This window comes from Gekko japonicus, unplaced genomic scaffold, assembly GCF_001447785.1.
Source record: "Gekko japonicus isolate JY-2015 unplaced genomic scaffold, Gekko_japonicus_V1.1 scaffold66, whole genome shotgun sequence".
Taxonomy (NCBI): Eukaryota; Metazoa; Chordata; class Lepidosauria; order Squamata; family Gekkonidae; genus Gekko; species Gekko japonicus.
In genome coordinates this window covers 1,688,489-1,707,532 of record NW_015163605.1, presented here as the reverse complement: position 1 = coordinate 1,707,532, position 19,044 = coordinate 1,688,489, and the positions used below count along the sequence as shown (strand labels likewise).

At 42.1% G+C, this 19,044-nt stretch overlaps 1 protein-coding gene across 1 annotated transcript in view; it reads left to right on the top strand.

Moving 5' to 3' along the window:
• GAD1 (glutamate decarboxylase 1) overlaps positions 1-11,015 on the top strand; it is a 72,217-nt gene extending 61,202 nt beyond the window's left edge. The window contains exons 12-16 of the mRNA XM_015407264.1: positions 3,277-3,355; positions 6,084-6,233; positions 7,906-8,013; positions 9,532-9,621; positions 10,842-11,015. Coding sequence (XP_015262750.1) covers positions 3,277-3,355; positions 6,084-6,233; positions 7,906-8,013; positions 9,532-9,621; positions 10,842-11,015 — 601 coding nt within the window. The remainder of the gene's footprint in view (positions 1-3,276; positions 3,356-6,083; positions 6,234-7,905; positions 8,014-9,531; positions 9,622-10,841) is intronic.
• Positions 11,016-19,044: the final 8,029 nt, after the last annotated feature.

Here is a 19,044-nt window from a genome sequence, read left to right as displayed (position 1 = left end):
GATGGTCTGACATCAGACCATCCCGAGCGGGCGTCATTTAAAAAAATTCTTAGCGATATGCGCATTAACGTGTGAACGCGCAACAGCCGCAGAGCTCCGCTCAAACGTTCCGGACAATTTCATGTTTCTAAATGGACCGTGAATTTTATGAACTGCATTAATTAAATACTTTAATCATTCAACTCCACGCATGTGTGGAAAAGCATGCATGGAAAAGTATGTGTGGAAAAGCATGCGCAAACAGATTTTTTAAAAAAAACCCTGACCACGTGGCTCCTTTAGGTGGATGCCATCTAGACAATCCACTGCGGAATACACGCGTGGTAAGGGGAGCTGTCTGGTCGTGCAATGCCGGATAAAAAAGAACAGGATCAAATTAGAGCTGGGCCAATTGTGGTATTAGCTGCCCGTCTGAACGCACCCTTTGATAACCTGGGACAGACCATTATTAGTTCTAATAGTGTATTTGTTTACGTCAGTTATAATCTGCCCTTCTCACTTGGACTCAAGGCGAATTACACAGAGTGAGTCAATACAATCGACAGACGGGATGTTCAATAAACAGTGCAATAGAATTAGAGTTGTAGAACCAACCAGAAGTCTAAAAACAGAACTGAAGCAAAGCATAAGTATTACCATGACACATTAAATGATGCAAAGTTCCACAGCAGGATCCTAGTTTCAGCATGCTGTACTCAGGTCCCGTTCACACGTGGCTATTTGGTCCGGGAGCGGGACAGTTCGGGGCCGGATCAAACCGGCGCGATCACACCACCACATCTGGGAAGCGTCTTGCTTCCGTGGCCGAACTGTCCCTTTCCCGGGATAAGCCGGCGCAAACTAAACCACCTATCTAGGTGGTTTAAAGGGAAGCGGCGCGGCAACGGGGCGTTTGATCGCCGCCGCTTCCCTGCGCCGGCTCAACCCCGGCCCGGATCCGAACTGCGCATGCCCGGACATGCGCAGTTCGGCCGGCCCCCGAGTAGAGCGTGTTTTCTCCCCGGTGTTTGATCGCGCCGGGGAGAAAAGGCGGCGCAGCCGGGGGATCCGTGAGATCCCGCCGCGCCGTGGCAGGGGCCTCAGTAGGATAGATCACAGCCCCTAATAATTTTTCCACGTAGTTTTGTGAATCATTTAGTACAATGCAACTGTGTTGCATGCATAGAAAGTAAAGGGGCAAAGTCACTTCTTGCTACCAGCTGTACCTTGCAGCTGGATATAAGTATTTTTACTTAATTTTCTTCATTACTGTCCACCTTTCCTGCTGAGACTTGGGCCCTTTCTGCACGCACAGCTCACTGTGCTTACTCTTTAAGGTTGACTTTTAATTTTTGTGCTTGCCCTTCTGCACCACTCCTTTTTTCTCCGGTTTATTTATTGTGTATTCTGTGTATGCATTCTGCATCTCCAACAAAACTCGCATTTTTTGCTTAATCGGGGTGGTAACATCACTTGTCACATGTGTGGGGGTAAGTGCCTTCCATTTAAATCCTCCTTGTTCAGTTCCATGAATGACCCTGGCACAGGGAAATGGCCACCAACTTGGCCAAGCTGGCGCACAAGCAATTGGGCACACCGCAGCCTCCGCTTTCTCTCCTCACTCCCCCACCTCCCTTGGCTCGCCGCCACTGGGCTACTCTGGGCATTGGCGACCACAGAGGGGCGCAGGTTTGGGGGTTGGTTGCTCTGTCGGTCAGTTTGTGCTTTGGTGGTGGCAGTGTCCGCCATGGCAATGGTGTTGGAGTTGCAGCTGGAACTGGTGGGGACATGGTTCCTCTGAGGAGGGAGGGGGGAATCTTTCCAGCAGAAACACTTCCAGAGAGCAGAGTTTTTCAACTTGCACGAAGGAATCCAATAAAAAGTAGATGTTTCGCTCCCTCCCTCCTCCTTCTTCCAGCTCTGCATCCAACCATATGTGGGGGGGGGGGGGACAGACAGCAGCTCCCAACAATGGGAACTGGCATTGCTGCCGTGGAGAACCCATCTTTGCAAAGGCCTCCCAAGAAATCTGCCCCTGCTTGCCCTAAAAAAGTGAATCAAAGAAAGAAGAAAGAGAGATTTAAGCCCAGCCACCCTGTTGATTGCCTCTCTGGACCGGGTGCAACCGGCAGAGACGAGCTCAGAGCCTTGGCTCTTTCACAGAATGCAGAGCGCCTTTTGGTTTTTGTTCCTGTGCCCACCTTGTCTCCTGAATCTGACATGGCCCGATGCTTGCAAACATGGAAGTTCTTGGGGAAGTTCTTGAGAAAAAGCCCCATTCACCACACACACCGCACTCACGCAAAACTTTCCCTTCAGTTGCAAGCACAACAAAGGACTCCCTGGGAGGACACCAAAGAGGGTGGGCAGAAGAATGGCCTCCAAAGGTGGCGGGAAAGGGGAGGGGGAAGGAAATTCAAGGAAATGCTTCTGCTTTTGAATTACTCTGGCGTGGAAGCAGGCCAAGGAGAAAATCGGGGGGGGGGGCAGCATTCAGATAAGCCGGGGAAAGAACAAAACAAAACCGAACTGAGAGTTGAGCAATGTAGAAGTAAAAATAAACCTGATGGAAATGCAAGGTGAAAGCAGGAGGCAACCCAGAACGAGAACTATACCATGAAGGAGAACAGCTGGGGGGGGGGGTCAGTGGGGGGGGGGGGGGGGAGCCGGTGCGGAAAAGCCCTGGAAGTGGCTTACAGAATTTTTTTTTAAGTGCAATAAATAATGTAACAATGCCATAGAATGAGATTACAAACATGAAAAACAATGCAATAAAACAGCATAATACATATAGGGAAACTAGATTACAAAGGTCAAGAAACTTGTTGCTAACGACAAGGTAGTACATGCAATTAACAGTACACTGGGGGGAATGTAGCTGCAGTTTTTGCTACATACAATTCAAACTACAGCCCTATTCCCCTCCTGAACAATTCTGTTTCATTCACTACAAGCCTATTTGCAAATAACTTGAGTGATAACTGTTTCACATAACTCAGGTGAAGCTAGTGCAGCTAAATTAATTTTGCCTAGGATTGCATCTTTAAGATGGAAGGCTCCTCAACACTGAGTTATTCCTCCAGCAGTGTGTTCCTTGGCACAGGAAGAGATCCCATCACTGGGGTTGGCAACCATTCTCTTCCAACGTAAACAGAAGTATCTGGGGGGAAATGTGAGAATTTCGTTATTATCGTTCCGAAAAAGTCTGGATTACGTAAATGCTTTCTCAGAACACTGATATGCTGAAAGACAGTAAGTGAGGTTATAGATCGGCTTACTGTGTTCTTTTTTCTTCAGAGCCAATTCTGTCACGTGGAATCCACACAAGATGATGGGAGTTTTATTACAGTGTTCTGCCATTCTTCTTCGGGAAAAGGTCTGTGTGAAAAATCAAAGTTTTCGTCTTACCTTCACTATAATACATATACTGGGTTTATTTCCTGTGATCATTTTTTTTTTCACCAGAAGAAGAATACTTCTGAAGGGCCAATGTTTTGCCAAGTCTCCCCTCCTGCTGTGTATCCCCCACATTAAGGTTGCCAGGTCCTAGGCTCTCGCTGGTGGGGGGGGGGGGCTTTCTGGGGGTGGGGGGAGGGGCAACGTCGCTGTGCACAATGTCCTCAACATGATGACGTCACGCAAAAGTGACATCACCATGCCGGGGATGTCATGCAGCAACGCTCTGGTATTTTGGGCAGAATTCCATAGTTACCATAGAGTTTTGCCCAAAATTCCAGAGCATCCCTGCATGACATCCCTGGCATGATGACATCACTTCTGCATGATGTCATTATGTTGGGGACATTCTGGGCAGCAACGTTGCCCCACACTGGGTTGTGGCTGTTGGGGGTGGGGCTTCCCTCAACTGGCCAGCTCTACCTCCAAATCTCCAGGAATTCCCCAGTCCTGGAGTTGGCAATCCTACATTCTCTCTGAAAGAGATTCTTGTGTCCCTTCACAGAGCTACAGCTACACTTCTCAACTTTATCAGTGGCGGTTATTGAAACAGTTGGGAAGTTGTATATCCATATTATATGTCATTCATATTTGTCAGCAGCTCCTGTTGGGGTTGACAGGTATCTCTTATTTTGGAGGATTGTGCCTTTTTTCTAGAATTTGGCAGGTCCATAAAATGTTATACAAGTGTCTCAATTCGAAATGGCCTCAGCTCTGTAGCACAGTTCAGAACAGACATCATGGTCCCCCTTATTTGGGGAATTCTGATATGTTAACCAAATCTTCTACTGAAAGTAGCACTTGTATCCTCAGAAAATGTAAGTAAGTGGGAATATGTTAGATATTAAGCACCACATGATAGGGTAAATCCCAAACAATTTCACGCTTCTCCTCTTGCTGCTGGCTTGCTAATCCTAAAGTTTTGGTGGTACACAAAATGGCTTCCATTGATGTGGCTACTGGCTGGCAATGGCATACGCAGTTGTTAAACAAAATCCCTTTATAAAAGGTAATCAAGACACATTAACATTTATATTGTTTGTTTACAGAACTGGAAATGAATTTGTAGAGCTTTGTATTCAAGTTATTTTTACTGAATAAAAATTTTATTTGGAAAAAAGGACCAAATATTTGTGACCAAACAATGTTAGGATGCTGTATAACTTGGCTGTGCCAAGTCTGACATGCAGGGTCTTGCCATTATTATTTTTTTATTCAGTATCAGCCAGATCCCCTCCTCATTATATCCCTTGTTCCACACAAAAATCTGGTTGGAACCAACTCAGACACTGCCCCCTTTCTCTGCCTAGTTGGGGTCTGTAGCTCAAAATGGCTGTCACCTGACGGAAGTTCTTTGCTCTTTGAGTGACAGTGCTAATCTTTGAGGGTACTAGAGTGGTATCTCGCTTTTGCTGCGGCTTAAATTCGGCACTGAGCCTGAGGCATTTAGAGCCAAACGACGTCCCCCGTTGTTATCTGTGTTACCTCAGAAAACATGGATTTAGAAACTCACTGTAGATAAACATGTAGCTACATAAGTCTCTTACAGTTCACTCCAGTGTTTCCTGTATGCTAATGGTTCCTTGCCAAGCCTGATATCATATCAGTGTGGAGAGGGGAAAAGCTGCCTATCAGATTTTGTCTTTGAATGCCCTTTTGTTGCCCACATCCAGGATCAGATTTTCCTACACTTTAGAAAATGTGGTCAAAATATATTTAAATTAGAGGAAAGAGACTTAGAGACTGTGTGATATGATGTTTTACACCCAAACAACTTGTGGATGGGAATATTACAACACTGGCTCTCAGGAATGATCTTCAGTACTGTAAAATATCTCAAGGAATCGGAAACGTTCAATCTTTCCGTGTGTGTGTGTGTGTGTGTGTGTGTCTCCTCAAGTTGGAACTGACTCATGGCAAACCCCATAGGGTTCTTAAGGCAAGTGGTTAAACAGAGGTGGTTTGCCATTGCCTTCCTCTGCAAGGTCTTCCTTGGTGGTCTCCCATCCAAGTACTGACCCTGCTTTGCTTTTGAGATCTGATGAGATCTGATGAGTTTGGACTATACTTAGGGTTATCAATTCCTGATTTGGAAATACCTGGAGATTTTGGAGTGGAGCCTGAGGAGGGTGGGGGGGGGATCAGTTGTAATAGTGGGAGATCTCCAGCTACCTCCTGGAGGTTGGCAACCCTAGCTATACTATACCCTTCCACACTCTTTTCCCAGTGCAGCCAGTTATTATAACAATAACTATAAATGCAAACACTAATATAGCAACACCATTCTATGAGATCTAGGTGTGTTTAAAATTCCAACATATATTTCCTTTGGAATCTAAAGAGACTGTCTTGTATGCAATGCTCCCTCTAAGCTGTGTAGTCTTGTAAGCAAAAATTCTACTTTGTGAGCTACTGGCATTACAGTTGTGAGACAGCGATTTGGCTACTGTATGAATTGGGTTCCTCTGGAGCCATCCTTCCTGAGCTAAGACAAAAATGTGTGAGCTGGAGGCTAAAAAACTGTGAGCCAGCTCACACTAACTCAGCTTAGAGGGAACAGTTCTTTTATGTAAGTCTGGTGTGTATTGCAATATATGTTACTAGTTGCTACATTTTATATTTGTATTAAGAGCATGTTTTCACAACAGGGTATACTTCAAGGTTGCAACCAGATGTGTGCAGGATATCTGTTTCAGCAAGACAAGCAATATGATATAACCTATGACACTGGGGATAAAGCAATACAGTGTGGCCGCCATGTGGACATATTCAAATTCTGGTTGATGTGGAAAGCCAAGGTAAAAATGATACATCTAATACCAGATCATAGTTAAATTGTAGATTGAAAAATCCACAAAATTAGGCCATGTACAGATTGGAGGCATTTTCTACAGACATGTGGGACCCCAAGGTTTACAGAAAAATCCCAAAAGTGAAAAAGATGGTGTGTGTTACAGTTTCCTCAAAAGCAAGAATGCCTAATGAATCTCATGAAAGTTCATAAGGTCACAGTCAGCATTATGGGGTTGCCTAGCAACCAAAGCGTAGTGCCTGGGCCTAGGCAGGTCTCACCTGAATGCATCTTGGAAGAAAGAAGCTGCTAAAAAGGTGAGGGTAAATGGGAGGAATGAAAAATATAGGGGGGACTGGCAAAGAGAAAACCTGTTAAGAAGGATGGAGTGAAAAATGGGGGAAGGTGAGAGAAGGAGTGAAAACGGAGGGAGGTTAGAAAGCTGCTAAGAGAGAGGGAGCAATGTGGAGAGTAAGAATTCTCTCCCATGTGAGTTTTGTTTGTCCCCGGCTGTGATCACACACACACACACACACACTAAATAACCCACTTTCAATGCACTTTCCAACTAAATTTTGCCAGTTCACACAGTAAAATCCATTTATAAAGTACATAGAAAGTGGATTGAAAGTGTGTGTGATCGCAACCTCCGTCTTGTAAAATCTGAAGTGAACTTCTTGGAAACATTCATACTTTGTTGTTTTAAAATGTTCTTCAGGAAATTATTGTAGGTTGGATTCTACAACCCTCACAAATTTAACCGTGGTAGCCTTCCTCCTCCAGAGCAGAGCTCAGCCAGCGGTAGCGGTGGAATTTCTGTGAATGAAGCTCTCAGTGTTGTTCTTTTTTCTCTTCTAATAATCAGGTGTATAGGGGCCCTGTTTGGATCAAGGCCATGGTATATGGGGAAGGGAGATTTATAAGCCTTTGCTTTCCTGATTTGAAATTGCCTCACAGGGCTGCTATTTTTCCCGCTAGGAAACATACAGGTACCAATATAGCATCAGCTCTCGAGTATTGTTTCAGATTGGGAAAGCAGGAGGAAGCTTGCACCCCCTCTTTACACCATGGTTCCAATCCAATTTGGGGTTCCCTGTGCCTGACTGGCAGGGGGGGACTCTGGAAACTGTTCACAAAACTCCCAGCATCCTGTCTGTTCCAGCCCATAGCAGAAAAGAGTTGCTGGATCCACCTGTTTATTTTCTTAAGAGAGGAGTTTTTTGAGATAATAAGCAAAATCAAATTAATTTAATTGAGATTTGTTTCGCAGAAGACTGATTCCATTAATACTTTGTGTACAATTGCTAATAATGTTATTTTAACAAATGGTTCTCTTCATTCAAGTAAAATTCTGTTTGTTTGTAAGGTAAGTATAGTATGTGAATATGTGTGTGTTTAAAATACTTTAATACAATTAAAAAGATGAAAAATGAGCTAGAAAATCTGATATAATCTGTACGCTTAGATTATTCAAGATTGTATTTTCCAAAGATGCTAAAAATGAAGATGAACCAATCCAAAATTTCATAAAAATATTTATGTAACCTTCAGATTTCACTAAGAATAACCACCAACATATGTAACTGAATGCCACCTCAGCTTTTTCATATACTGAAGCTTGTCAGTTGGGTTTAAAAGAAGAGCGCAGAGATGAATACATTTTTTTCTGTTCAAAACAGGGTACAGTAGGATTTGAAAGTCAGATCAACAAATGTCTTGAATTATCAGAATACCTCTACAATAAAATTAAAAACAGAGAGGAGTTTGAGATGGTTTTCGAAGGAGAGGTAAGTCATTGACTGCATAGATCTTTCAATCACAAGGGGCATGGGGGGAATAAAAATCAAATGTGCTACCCAGTGCCAAATTAAGCTTTTTAAAATCACATTGATTTCAGTGGAAGTAACTGCATTATAGTCTTAACACTCCAGTCAAAATCAATGGAATGTAAACATGCTTGGGTTGTTTCATGCCCTACTTTTTATAATCTCTATCAAAGAAAGGCTTGAAACATCTATTTCATATTTAGTTATTGAATTAGTGCTCATCTAATTTTTTCTGGAAGGAGCGTTACCTTGCAGCAAAATTTCAACACAGAGAATTTGCGCAGAAAATATACTCTACTTGTTCTATGTATAGACATACCCGGGATCCAGAGAATCATGAAGCAAGTTCCAAGGATGCTTTAGCATGCCATGTCACATGTCAAAATGTCTTTGAAACTGTGGGTCAGTTTGGAATATTGATGGGAATTTAAGTGCAAAATTCCACTGGGCTAGTCCCTTAACTGAGCCATAGTCAAGTCTTGGGTTCCTGGCTACAAATTTGGTTCCTCCCTCTTTTCCTTCTTCTTTTGTGTTCCTTTCACCTTGAAAGATAGTATAATGGGTCACAGGATGATTTCTGACTACTGACAAGCATCCCTAAGAACTTAAGGCTCATGCTGATTGGCAGACATAAAGTAATCAAAACTGAGGTCCAAACTATACATTATGTGTAACATGCGATTGCCACGGGGACTTGCAGCAGGACACCAGCTGTGAATTCTCCATTGGAACTCAATTCTGAAGTGCCACAGGAGCCCCATACAGATAGGGGTTATGGTGTAGGCGGAGGAGGGGCTTCAGCCCCCACATTTTCCCAATCAAAAATGACTGTGCACGGAATATTTGCATGTGCAGTCCCTTCCCGCAGAGGGGCAAATGCATTCTTTTCTGTGCTATGAAAGCTACTACTTTTATTAAAGCTACTGCTGATTTTGACAGTTGCTCAACATAAACACTGGGTGACTGCATCCTCAAGTTTTATGGTTTTTCGTTTAATTCCAATCATTAATGGGATAATCAAAAAGTGATACCCTCCTATCTTCAGTGGACTTAAAACGGTTTAACTCTGTATGGGATCACACTGTAAATTCTGTCTTTTAACATGAAAGGATGGCTTTTTTGTCTGTTGAGCTTTCCGTGGTACTAAAGTATTAGAAAGAGGGTGCCCTTTTGGAAGTAAGTGGATTAAAATGGACTGCTTGTAGTTTATATGTATTGCAAACTATTGTAAAAGGGATATGGAAAGACAATCCAAGATGGCAGCTGTATACTGGCTTGGAACCACAGTAAGATTGGTAATCGCTGTTTATTACCACACAGAACAATTGCTGGTTTCGTAGGTAGGAAGTGGCTAGGAGTAGGATTCCCCCTAGTTTGAGGAGCATGTTTGGGGGAGGGGATCTGAGTTTTCATATCAGCATTTTATTTGCCTATGATATTATTTAAATAAATTACAACTGATGACTTGTTTTCTTGCAGCCTGAACATACAAACGTATGCTTCTGGTACATTCCACCAAGTCTCAGGGGTATGCCAGACTGTCATGAGAGGAGAGAGAAGTTACATAGGGTATGCAGTTTCCTTATATTCTTAATAATGAGCTATTTCATTGTTTTTCAATAAACTGTTCACATTTCCGTATATATACTAATCTTCTAAATTTATATTTATTGCTGTCTGGTGGATTTGTGAGGTTCAGATTTTTGGTCCATTCTATTGTACGACTATTCTTATAGACACTGGTGTCAGTTTTACTTGGTTTGAATTATACTATGCTACATCATAGCTGTAACCCTGCAAAACTCGAAGTACTTCAAAATGTGTGAAAAGAGACCTTTACCAAGAAAAATAATTTAGTCACATAATGTACATACAGGATAAAGGGTGGGTATTGAAGAAATGCATGTCATAAAACTCAGATTGGTGGTACTCAATATGCTTCCAGGATATCTGTGCAATCCTATACAGAGTTCCTCAATTCTAAGACTCTTAAATCCAATGGAGTAACTCTGTATAGAAGTTACCTAAAATCCATTCTGGATTAACTGTTTTATGGACCAGGCTGTGTCTGAGATTGAAGAAGTGCTGTTTCTTAATTTTATATCATGACAGTTCTTTCATGGGCAGGCTGAAATGGTCTACCTCTGGTGGCAGATGGGGGGATGCCTTTAAAACACAGCATATTGTCAGTTAGTTAATTCATTAATATATTTTTACCACCACAAAGTCACCACTTTGATTCCTGGCCTCTGGCACCAAAGTGTCTTAGGCTGTCACCATTTGGCTTTTATTCTGCCGGTTGCCATGTCTTTGAATATTTTTGTTACAACGTGGGGTTTAACTTTTGTTACAATGTGTGTTTCGACCCCGGGCATTCCTCCAGGATTTCCGTTCCGACCCCACAATATAGGATCAAATATACCATAATTGTAGTTCACATTGATTGCTCTCATCTTTTTTTACCACTGTACCGCTTAACCTCCAAAATGGAAAACATTTTTACATAAGTGTTTGCCTATAAACATAATTAAAGTGGAACAATAATATGCAATGGTTTAATGGAAATTTTGAAAAGGTTTCTATTATTAGTAGTATTGTTTTTAAATATCCACTGAAAAAGTACCAGCTGTGTCTACCAGCACTTTCAGTTTACAATGTCTGGGATGGTTTTCCCTTTGAATTCTCTCTGAAATGCAAAACCTGCTGTATTTCTGCCATCATTTATTCCCTTTGAGAAACTGGGAAACATTTTCTGAACTTATTCCCTCCTCCTCTGTTTCATTCAAAAGGTGGCACCGAAAATCAAAGCCCTAATGATGGAATCCGGTACCACAATGGTTGGATATCAGCCTCAGGGAGATAAAGTCAATTTCTTCCGAATGGTTGTTTCAAATCCAGCAGCTACCAAGTCTGATATTGACTTCCTCGTTGAGGAGATTGAAAGATTGGGACAAGATCTGTAAACCACTTGAATGACCAATTTTACTTCTCTAAAGCACTGTTTTCCAGTATTGGCTTTCTTTTCTTTTCTTTTTAAACCGGTTCTGTAGAATGCATTTTAAGGTAAACCCTTTCTAAATGTTCCGTTCTTCTGAGGCATTCTCTTTAGAAACTACCACCACCACCTGTGTAAGATTACTGAAACATGAGTATTAGTAGCATATTTTACTGAAGGAAAAACATATATTAGGTTGGATTAAACGTAGCACTGATGGAAACAGATCTTTCATACCTTCCCTTTCCCCCAGCAATCTCGTACGAGCCTTTAAAAAGCAGTGCTGAGGGTCGAGGAAACATGATGCAACATGGTGGCTCTACTGAGGAGTGAGAGTGAGAAAAATCACCTCAGAGTCTCTTGCACCACCTGCCGGAGAGGCAGGAGGAGCTGTATTACCTGCTTTCTTCTCAGTGTAACCAGCCAGCCTGCCACATTTCATGGCTCCTGGGTCCCCCATCTTCCCTCATAGCCTTTTAAGGGGCTCACAGGTGACTACTGGGGGAAGGCGAAATCAGAAAACGATCCTCTGGATTCCGTCACAGGATCCAACTCAACGTCTTGAAATGTATCGTTGACTCTTATGTAAGCCTGATAATTCTAGTTAGCAGAAAGCTAATTATATTAAGATAGCCAAATAAGAACTCTGCACAATATATATGTACAGGATATATATATAATATATAAATTATATATATATGTATAAAAATAAAATAGTGATAAACCTAAAAGTAAGCCACAGCATGTTTTTCAAAGTGTGGGTCTTCTCAGTCAAGGACTGCTCTTGGAAAGCCCGTTTCACGTCAGTAGGTCTCATACTGGAGCTTGCTTGACAGATTGTATCCCAGTCCTCCACTGTAAGCACATTACTTTGGGAGTTTATCCCATTGATTTCAGTGGGGTATATTGCTAGCCAAGTAGCACGGGATACAATCCACTTTCCAGTGGTCAGTTGAGTCTTGTTAGCACACTCAACCTGTTTTTGAGCTCCACTGGTATTGGTGGAACTTAAGAGCACTTAACTTTTGATAGTTTGTGCCCCTATGTATGTGGATTGTACCCATATTTACTGTTGGGGTGTACAGAAACAAATAGTTTCCATCAGACATGAATCACATGATAACATGCTAACTTGTGGTAACTCAGCTGAAGTTAGATAAGGATATGTTTTTAAAAGTGTAGATTCTTAGGAACTACGGAAAATGTTTAACCTTATTTAAAGCGTTAGTGTTGGTGCTTCTCTGGCATACAAAAGAATAAGGAAACAAAACCTAAAGAGAACCACCCAGTAGATACATGTATGTCCCCTTTAGTTGCCATATCAGGGGACAGTAGTAGCCAAGTTGTCGTATTGCTGTATTTTTTAGAATTTGATTTTTGTGTAGATTGTGTACATTATTGTCAAACGGGAGGGAGGGGGAGGAATTAAATGTAATAGTTTTACAGCAAGGTAACTGTTCAGTTCTAGGTATATGAACTGTTTTGCTTCTTTATATGCGGAGATTTACCATGCTAAAGAGTTGTCTTGTATTTTCTTCCATTTGTAATGTATCCTATTTATATAATTATCGAGGTTCTAAATAATGTTTATTGGTATATTAGTGTATTTGTGAGCCAAAGAGAAGATTAAAAAAAAAAATTAGTTGACACATTTATATAATAGTGCCCTTAACACAATAAGAACATATAATTTTACGGAATCCAAGGAATCTTAACTCTGTATATAGATTTTAGCCTAATGAAATCCTTTCAATTTAATAGAAAGATCACCTTGACTAGTTGTAACGTAGTCTGGCTTTTACGCTCAGTGTTCCTAATGCTTTTTAAAAAGTAAATCATGGTTACTTAAGGCCCTTGAGTTCTTACAGTAGTTCAGGGCCAATCTCTGTAATTAGGTTAGATAAATTCTGTGGCAACATTACATGAAGGTCACTAACAACTCTGTGAGAGTGCTATGGGTTCTTATGAAAGTTGAAAGGGTAATACGCTATAATGTAGTTTTCGGTTGACGAGAGATCAAAAAGGATAGCTTGCCACATACCATTTTGAGTACGAGCGTATTGCCGCAACGATTTGAAATTATATATGCACCAAATTTAGCGCAGCTTTTTACTAGCTAGGAGGCCTGAACTACAAAAATCCCTGCTAAGCCACGCTCTTAGGCAAGCAGAGTAGCTGAATCAGTAGCTGTTTCTTGATTGAATTTCTTGGGGTCAAGCAACATCTGCTGACTGAAAGCCTTCCCAAATATGCTGCTATGGCTATTAGCTTCAATTGATGCATAATACATTTTAAAAGCTGCAGCCTTGTACAAAGCTATGCCACACAGAGGCCCCATCGGAATGAAAGGTATCTATATAATTTGATTGTAACCAACAGGAAGTTGTACTTATGGGCTTTATGGCCTGGGTTGTAACAAACAAAGGATGCAGTCTAAAGAACACTTCTCTGGGAGTAAGCCCCATTGAATAAAATGGGGCTTACTTCTGAGTAGACAGGCATTTTCCGCAGTGTCAACGTACCTCCTGCCTGCTGTTCTATTTATCCGCGGCTTTCCCTGGTTTCTGCAGATGATTCCTCCTTCCCAGGTGCAAAAATGCAGTTTGCCCCCTCTTGTGGCGCAGCATGGAAACGGGGTATTTGGATGCCATGCACCAAGAGGAGGAAAACTTTGTTCTTGCTCCCAGGAGGGAGAAATCATCTGTGGAAACCAGGGAACACCATGGATGAATAGAACAGCAGGCAGGAGGTAGGTTAGCACTGTGGAAAATGTCTTACTTAGGATTGCTCCCAACGTTTTGTTGATCAACATTAGCAATATTTTGATGAATGTTTTTAAGATTTGTGTGGTTTGTATGTTTTGTTTTGTTTTTGTTCCAGGAGTTATCCAAGTGTGGAATGAATGTCATTGAAAAGTCCACACTGCATTTGAGTGTCCCTTGATATTGTCTCTATCTTCTCCACTTAGTGGCCTCTCATCCATTTGTGTATCTCTTGCCTTTCTCATCAGCACTTCTGCATCATGACGTGTCTAGATGAGTCTTTAAATGTGTTCCCTATCCATATGGTACTTTGATATCATATGGATGGAACAATTCAGAAGCCAATCAGAATAGTCTGACATCTGCTATTTCTAATTAATTTCCAAATATAGATTTTATTCTAAAATCTAAGTTCACATCCATATTTTTTTAAAGCAGAAGGCTCCTTTTTTCTTGGTTAGGATTTTTTCCTCCTTCATCGGTTGCTGTTCTCCCCCAGACTCCAAACCTCTTCTCTCTCTAATGTGTCAAAGCAGTGAAATAAAATGTGAAGCTTCTTCCTATTCTGCGATAGCCCCTCTCCCTTCTAGGCTTTTGATGTCATACTGGAACTGAGCTCCATTACTTAGCCTGAAGTCTTAGTGATCATTAAACCACTTGCATTCCTGCTTCTGTGGAATGGGCCTTTGGCTAATCCTGCTTCAGAACAGTGAAATTCCTTTTGATGTAGCTCATATGCAGGGTGGTAGCTAGCTGTGTCATGCTTCTTCAGCATCGGACTACGATCTCCCATAAATGTGTTGTTTGCGGACTACGATCTCCCGTAGTGTTGCTTGCTTGATTTATGGTAGCCTGATCTTCAGCCACTGGAATGAGAGGAGGCAATCCAAATGCCAATGGGTCCTGATATTACTCTCCTTCTCTTTTCCTTGTTGTTTAATACTTCTGCTGTAAGCCTCAGCGGGCACGAGACTGAATCCTGCCACAGATACTGTCAGCAATAACTTCAGTGCTGGTTTCCAGTTCTACTACCATCCAAATGTGAACAGAATGCCTCCTTAACTTTTAAAATTCTTCTTCTTCTCACCAACGTTCCACTGTGGAGTTTTACAAAGCAGCCTAAGACCAAGGGCCTTGAAGCAATGTTGAAGGACAACCTTTGGGATTATATGATCTCGGGAAGGGAAGGTGGCGTGGTATGTCCCCATCTCATCAGGTCTCAGGAGCCAAGCTGGGTCAGTACTTGGAAGGGAGACCACCAAGGAAGACTCTGCAGAGGAAGGCAACAGCTAACCACCTCTGCTTCACACTTGCCGTGAAAGCCCCATGCTGGGGTCGCCATCAGTTGGTTACAATTTGATGGCACTTTACACAAGAATATAATCTAGGAATCACTACAGAGAATTGCAGCCAGTCTTTTCTTAGTATGAAGGAAATAGCCTTATGAACAATGGAAGCAGTTTTATATTTATATGAAAGCTTCAGTCCCCAACATCTCTAGTAAAAAGATCCAGTAGTGAGTGGTGTAAGAGACCTCTGCCTGAAGCCATGGACAGCTGCTGCCGGTCTGAGTAGACAATACTGACCTCGATGGACTCAGTATAAGGCAGATGCATGTGCTTTCATGTGTTCAAAACAGTGTTCCTGCTGTCTAGCCTTCACTCCCTTAGGGCAATATGCATTTGTTCCTATGAGCTGGGGAAAAAATCTCCTATGGCACATTGCCATCCTCACCCATACCAGTAGCAGAGCTATGTAATGACTTTGTATGATCTGACAGTTTGGTGTAGAGATTAAGAGCACAGACTCTAATCTGGGAGAACTGGGTTTGATTCCCCATTCATCCACATGCAGCTGCTGGAGTGACCTTGGGTCAGTCACAGTTCTCTCAGAGCTGTTCTCTCTCTCGAGAGATCACAGGGTGTCTATTGTGGGGAGAGGAAGGGAAAGGAGATTGTAAGCCACTCTGAGACTCCTTTGAGTAGTAAAGGGTGGGGTATAAATCCAATCTCTTCTCTTCTGCTGCTGCTGCCCTACAACATTATAGCTTTCAAGGCTTTCCCCTTCAGGTTTTCACCATCAACATCAAATGGTGACTTTTTTTTACCCCCACCATGATTTCCAGTTGAAGAACTCAGCATTTTTTAATGAATATGTGAGTCAGGTAAGAGTTATTATTGTTCAGTTCACATGAATACAGCCCTTCAGATATGCTGTGAGTCCAAGAGTGTTCCTCTCTAAGATCTTGTCCTGTAGGTAAGCACAGCATGTTTATTATGGGGTAATTGACATCCACAACCAGCTTCAGACGCTTGCTTTCTCTCCATTTGTACTCTGCCCTTCCTCTAAGGATCTTAGGATGGCATTTAGAGCTCTCCTTCCCTCTACTTTATCCCTAAAACAATCCTGGTAGGTATTTCAGGCTGACAGAGGGACCAGCCCAAGGTCACTCAGTGCAATCGTATGCAGAATTATTCTGGTCTAAGCCCATTGACTTTGACTTTGCAGAGGATTGCAATGTCTGAGCCCTATGACTGAGGGCCATGATGTTATGTTTTTAACAAGTTGGGTCAGGGTTCCCCCAACTCCCCTCTGATTCCCTTCAGTCAGACAGCAGCTGCTGGGAAGTACCTCCAAGCCCCACAGGGGCCTGATTTGGATCGGGACCACAGCAAGGGGGGAAAGGGGGCTTCAGCTTTTCCCTTGTTCTGTTTTCCTGACCCGAAATGGTGGAAGGGGGCATTATTTGTCCCTTTGGAAGTTCACTGAGAGTATTGAGAATAGGTTCCCAACTTGAACCAGTTCATTAGTAAACACAATGGCATGGATCCTACCCCTGACCTGCCACTTCACTGAGCAAAATGTGTTTTTTATGTATTTATTTATGTAAATATTTATACCCGACATTTCCTTTTGGCTCAGGTTTTAAGCCTTTATCCAACACAAGTCGTTCTTCCTTTGGAGGAAGAGCCACTTAAGTTGGAGGAAGGTTCTTTGGAGGATGGTTGGAGCCACTCCAGTCTCCAGTTTGGCTCTGAGTAGGTCTTTAAACCTTAGTCTCCCAGGTCCTAGCCCAGTACTTTAGCAATAATAACCCCATTCTAGTTCTCCTTAGGGTAGAACTTGATGAGCCATTGTTGTCCATCTTCATTCTTCTATTCTGATTTAGAAACCAGTTTGGGGTCACCTCTGTTTTAGCTCAAATGTATCTTGAAGCTTTCCAAGTAAAAGTCTCCATTGAGCTTTCATGCCCTTATGTCCATAACACATTGTTTGTAGAGGATAACATAATAGATCTATGGAGGATATGTCTCATTTAGGAAAGTTACAATTCCAAATGAGTGCTGCCATAGAGTTCATGGTCGGTAGCCGTAGGGAAAATACTTAAAGGCTGGGTAATGTCTGATAGCCCAAGCTGTGATGAATGAAGAGTGTACACCCATCACAGGGTACAAGCAAGAGTGGGGAGAGGGAAATGGATGCATCTAACTTGGCCAGGGGGTCCTGGCACAGGCTACAAGTCTTCTCCCAGCCCCACCCACCTCACAGGGTGTCTGTTGTGGGGAGGGGAAGGGAAAGGAGTTTGTAAACCGCTCTGAGACTCCGAGTGAAGGGCGGGGTATAAATCCAATCTCTTCTCTTCTCTCTTCTTCTTATGTCATTTCAGAAATAAGATAGACATTGTCATTCATCACTTATGAGCCTGTCGTATAGGTTGAAATCATGCAAGTGAAGGGGACCCATGTCATAAGTATATAAAGGGTCCAGAGAACTGGTACCTGGGCTCAGAACGTAACACTCAAGACAGGGCCTTCAACTTAATTTGAGAACACCATTTTTCTATCCTTCCTAACATGCTAGAAACTGATGTTTTTGCAAGATGTTGGGTAACATAATATTGGTTTGCCCTGAGGTGAGGGCTACCACATGCAGCCTGCTCTTGTGACTGCCATGGGACAGTGTGATTGGGTGAGAAGAACCAGAATTGTCTGTTATATGTTGAGCAATTCTATAAATGGGAGAAGTAAATTCAATAACTCCTTGACAAAGAGATGTTATGGCAATTTGAAAACTGTAGCTTTTCTTCTGATTTGTTCATTCAGTAATTCTGGAGAGGACGAAATAAATTAGGCAAGCAAACAAAGCTTAAGTTCTCATTTCAGCATTTAAGAAATCCCTTTTTAGGAAAATAAGCCTGGGTTTTATCTTTAATGGTGGAGAGTCAGGGGCTTTAAGAATAGGCCAGAATGATCCAAGTTATTAGCCTTTTCCACGGCACAACATGTTTTTTGAATGACGACAAATATGATGAGGTTTTTTAAATAGAATCTCTGTTTTGTGGCTAAATGAACTGTTGAAATTATAAAGATGATATGCAATGCAGTTTTAATTTTTCAATAAAAGAGAATCTTAAAATGGTTTCTTTGTTTCCTCTCATTTTGATTTATGTTCATCACTTGCAGAAATGAAATCTGTCTTTCATGCTTAAACTTTGTACTATACTCACAGGAAAGTTTTACTTAGAAAACAATTAAGTCCCACTGAAATCAATAGGATTTACTGTTATTTTTAAATATTCATATACTGCCTCTCCTCCATACAGTGCATGAGGTAGTATACAATCAATCAATAACATAAAATCAGTAACAATAAAATAAGAATATCCAACATCAATAAAGCGATAAAATAAATGGGATAAAACTAGATGACATTTCAGAATAGTAAAAAAGGTTGCAGATGAAACCCAGGAGCAAGAATTAAATTGTTAACATGTTAAATACTGTAGCCCCGAGGCACTGTTTTATTCTAGGGCAGCCCCAACAGCAGGGGCACCCCACTTTCTAACCTGAGCTAGAGATCCACAAACTCAGGCCAAGGAAGACGCTCCTGGTTCTGAAACACAGAGCAAGCCATAGCTCTTGAAAAAGGCTCTCCATTTTCAGGTGGCATAAGGCAGCCCTCAGAGCGAACCTCCAGTCTTCTCCCCAACCCAGAAAGGTATGCATATGAAATAATGGGTTCCACCAGGTAAAGTATCTGCATTTCCATTAAGCTATTCAGTAGCCACCTGGCGAATGGCCCTTCTATCTTCAGAACTTCAGCCAATCCTTTGTCTTCACAACTGTCTTTCCTGCTCCTTCCCTCAGGATACCGAGATAAACCAATTGTACATTCAAATGCTTAATGGTCCTTCCTGATTCAGGGGTCATTTCCTGCAGAAGCGCACAGGAGCGG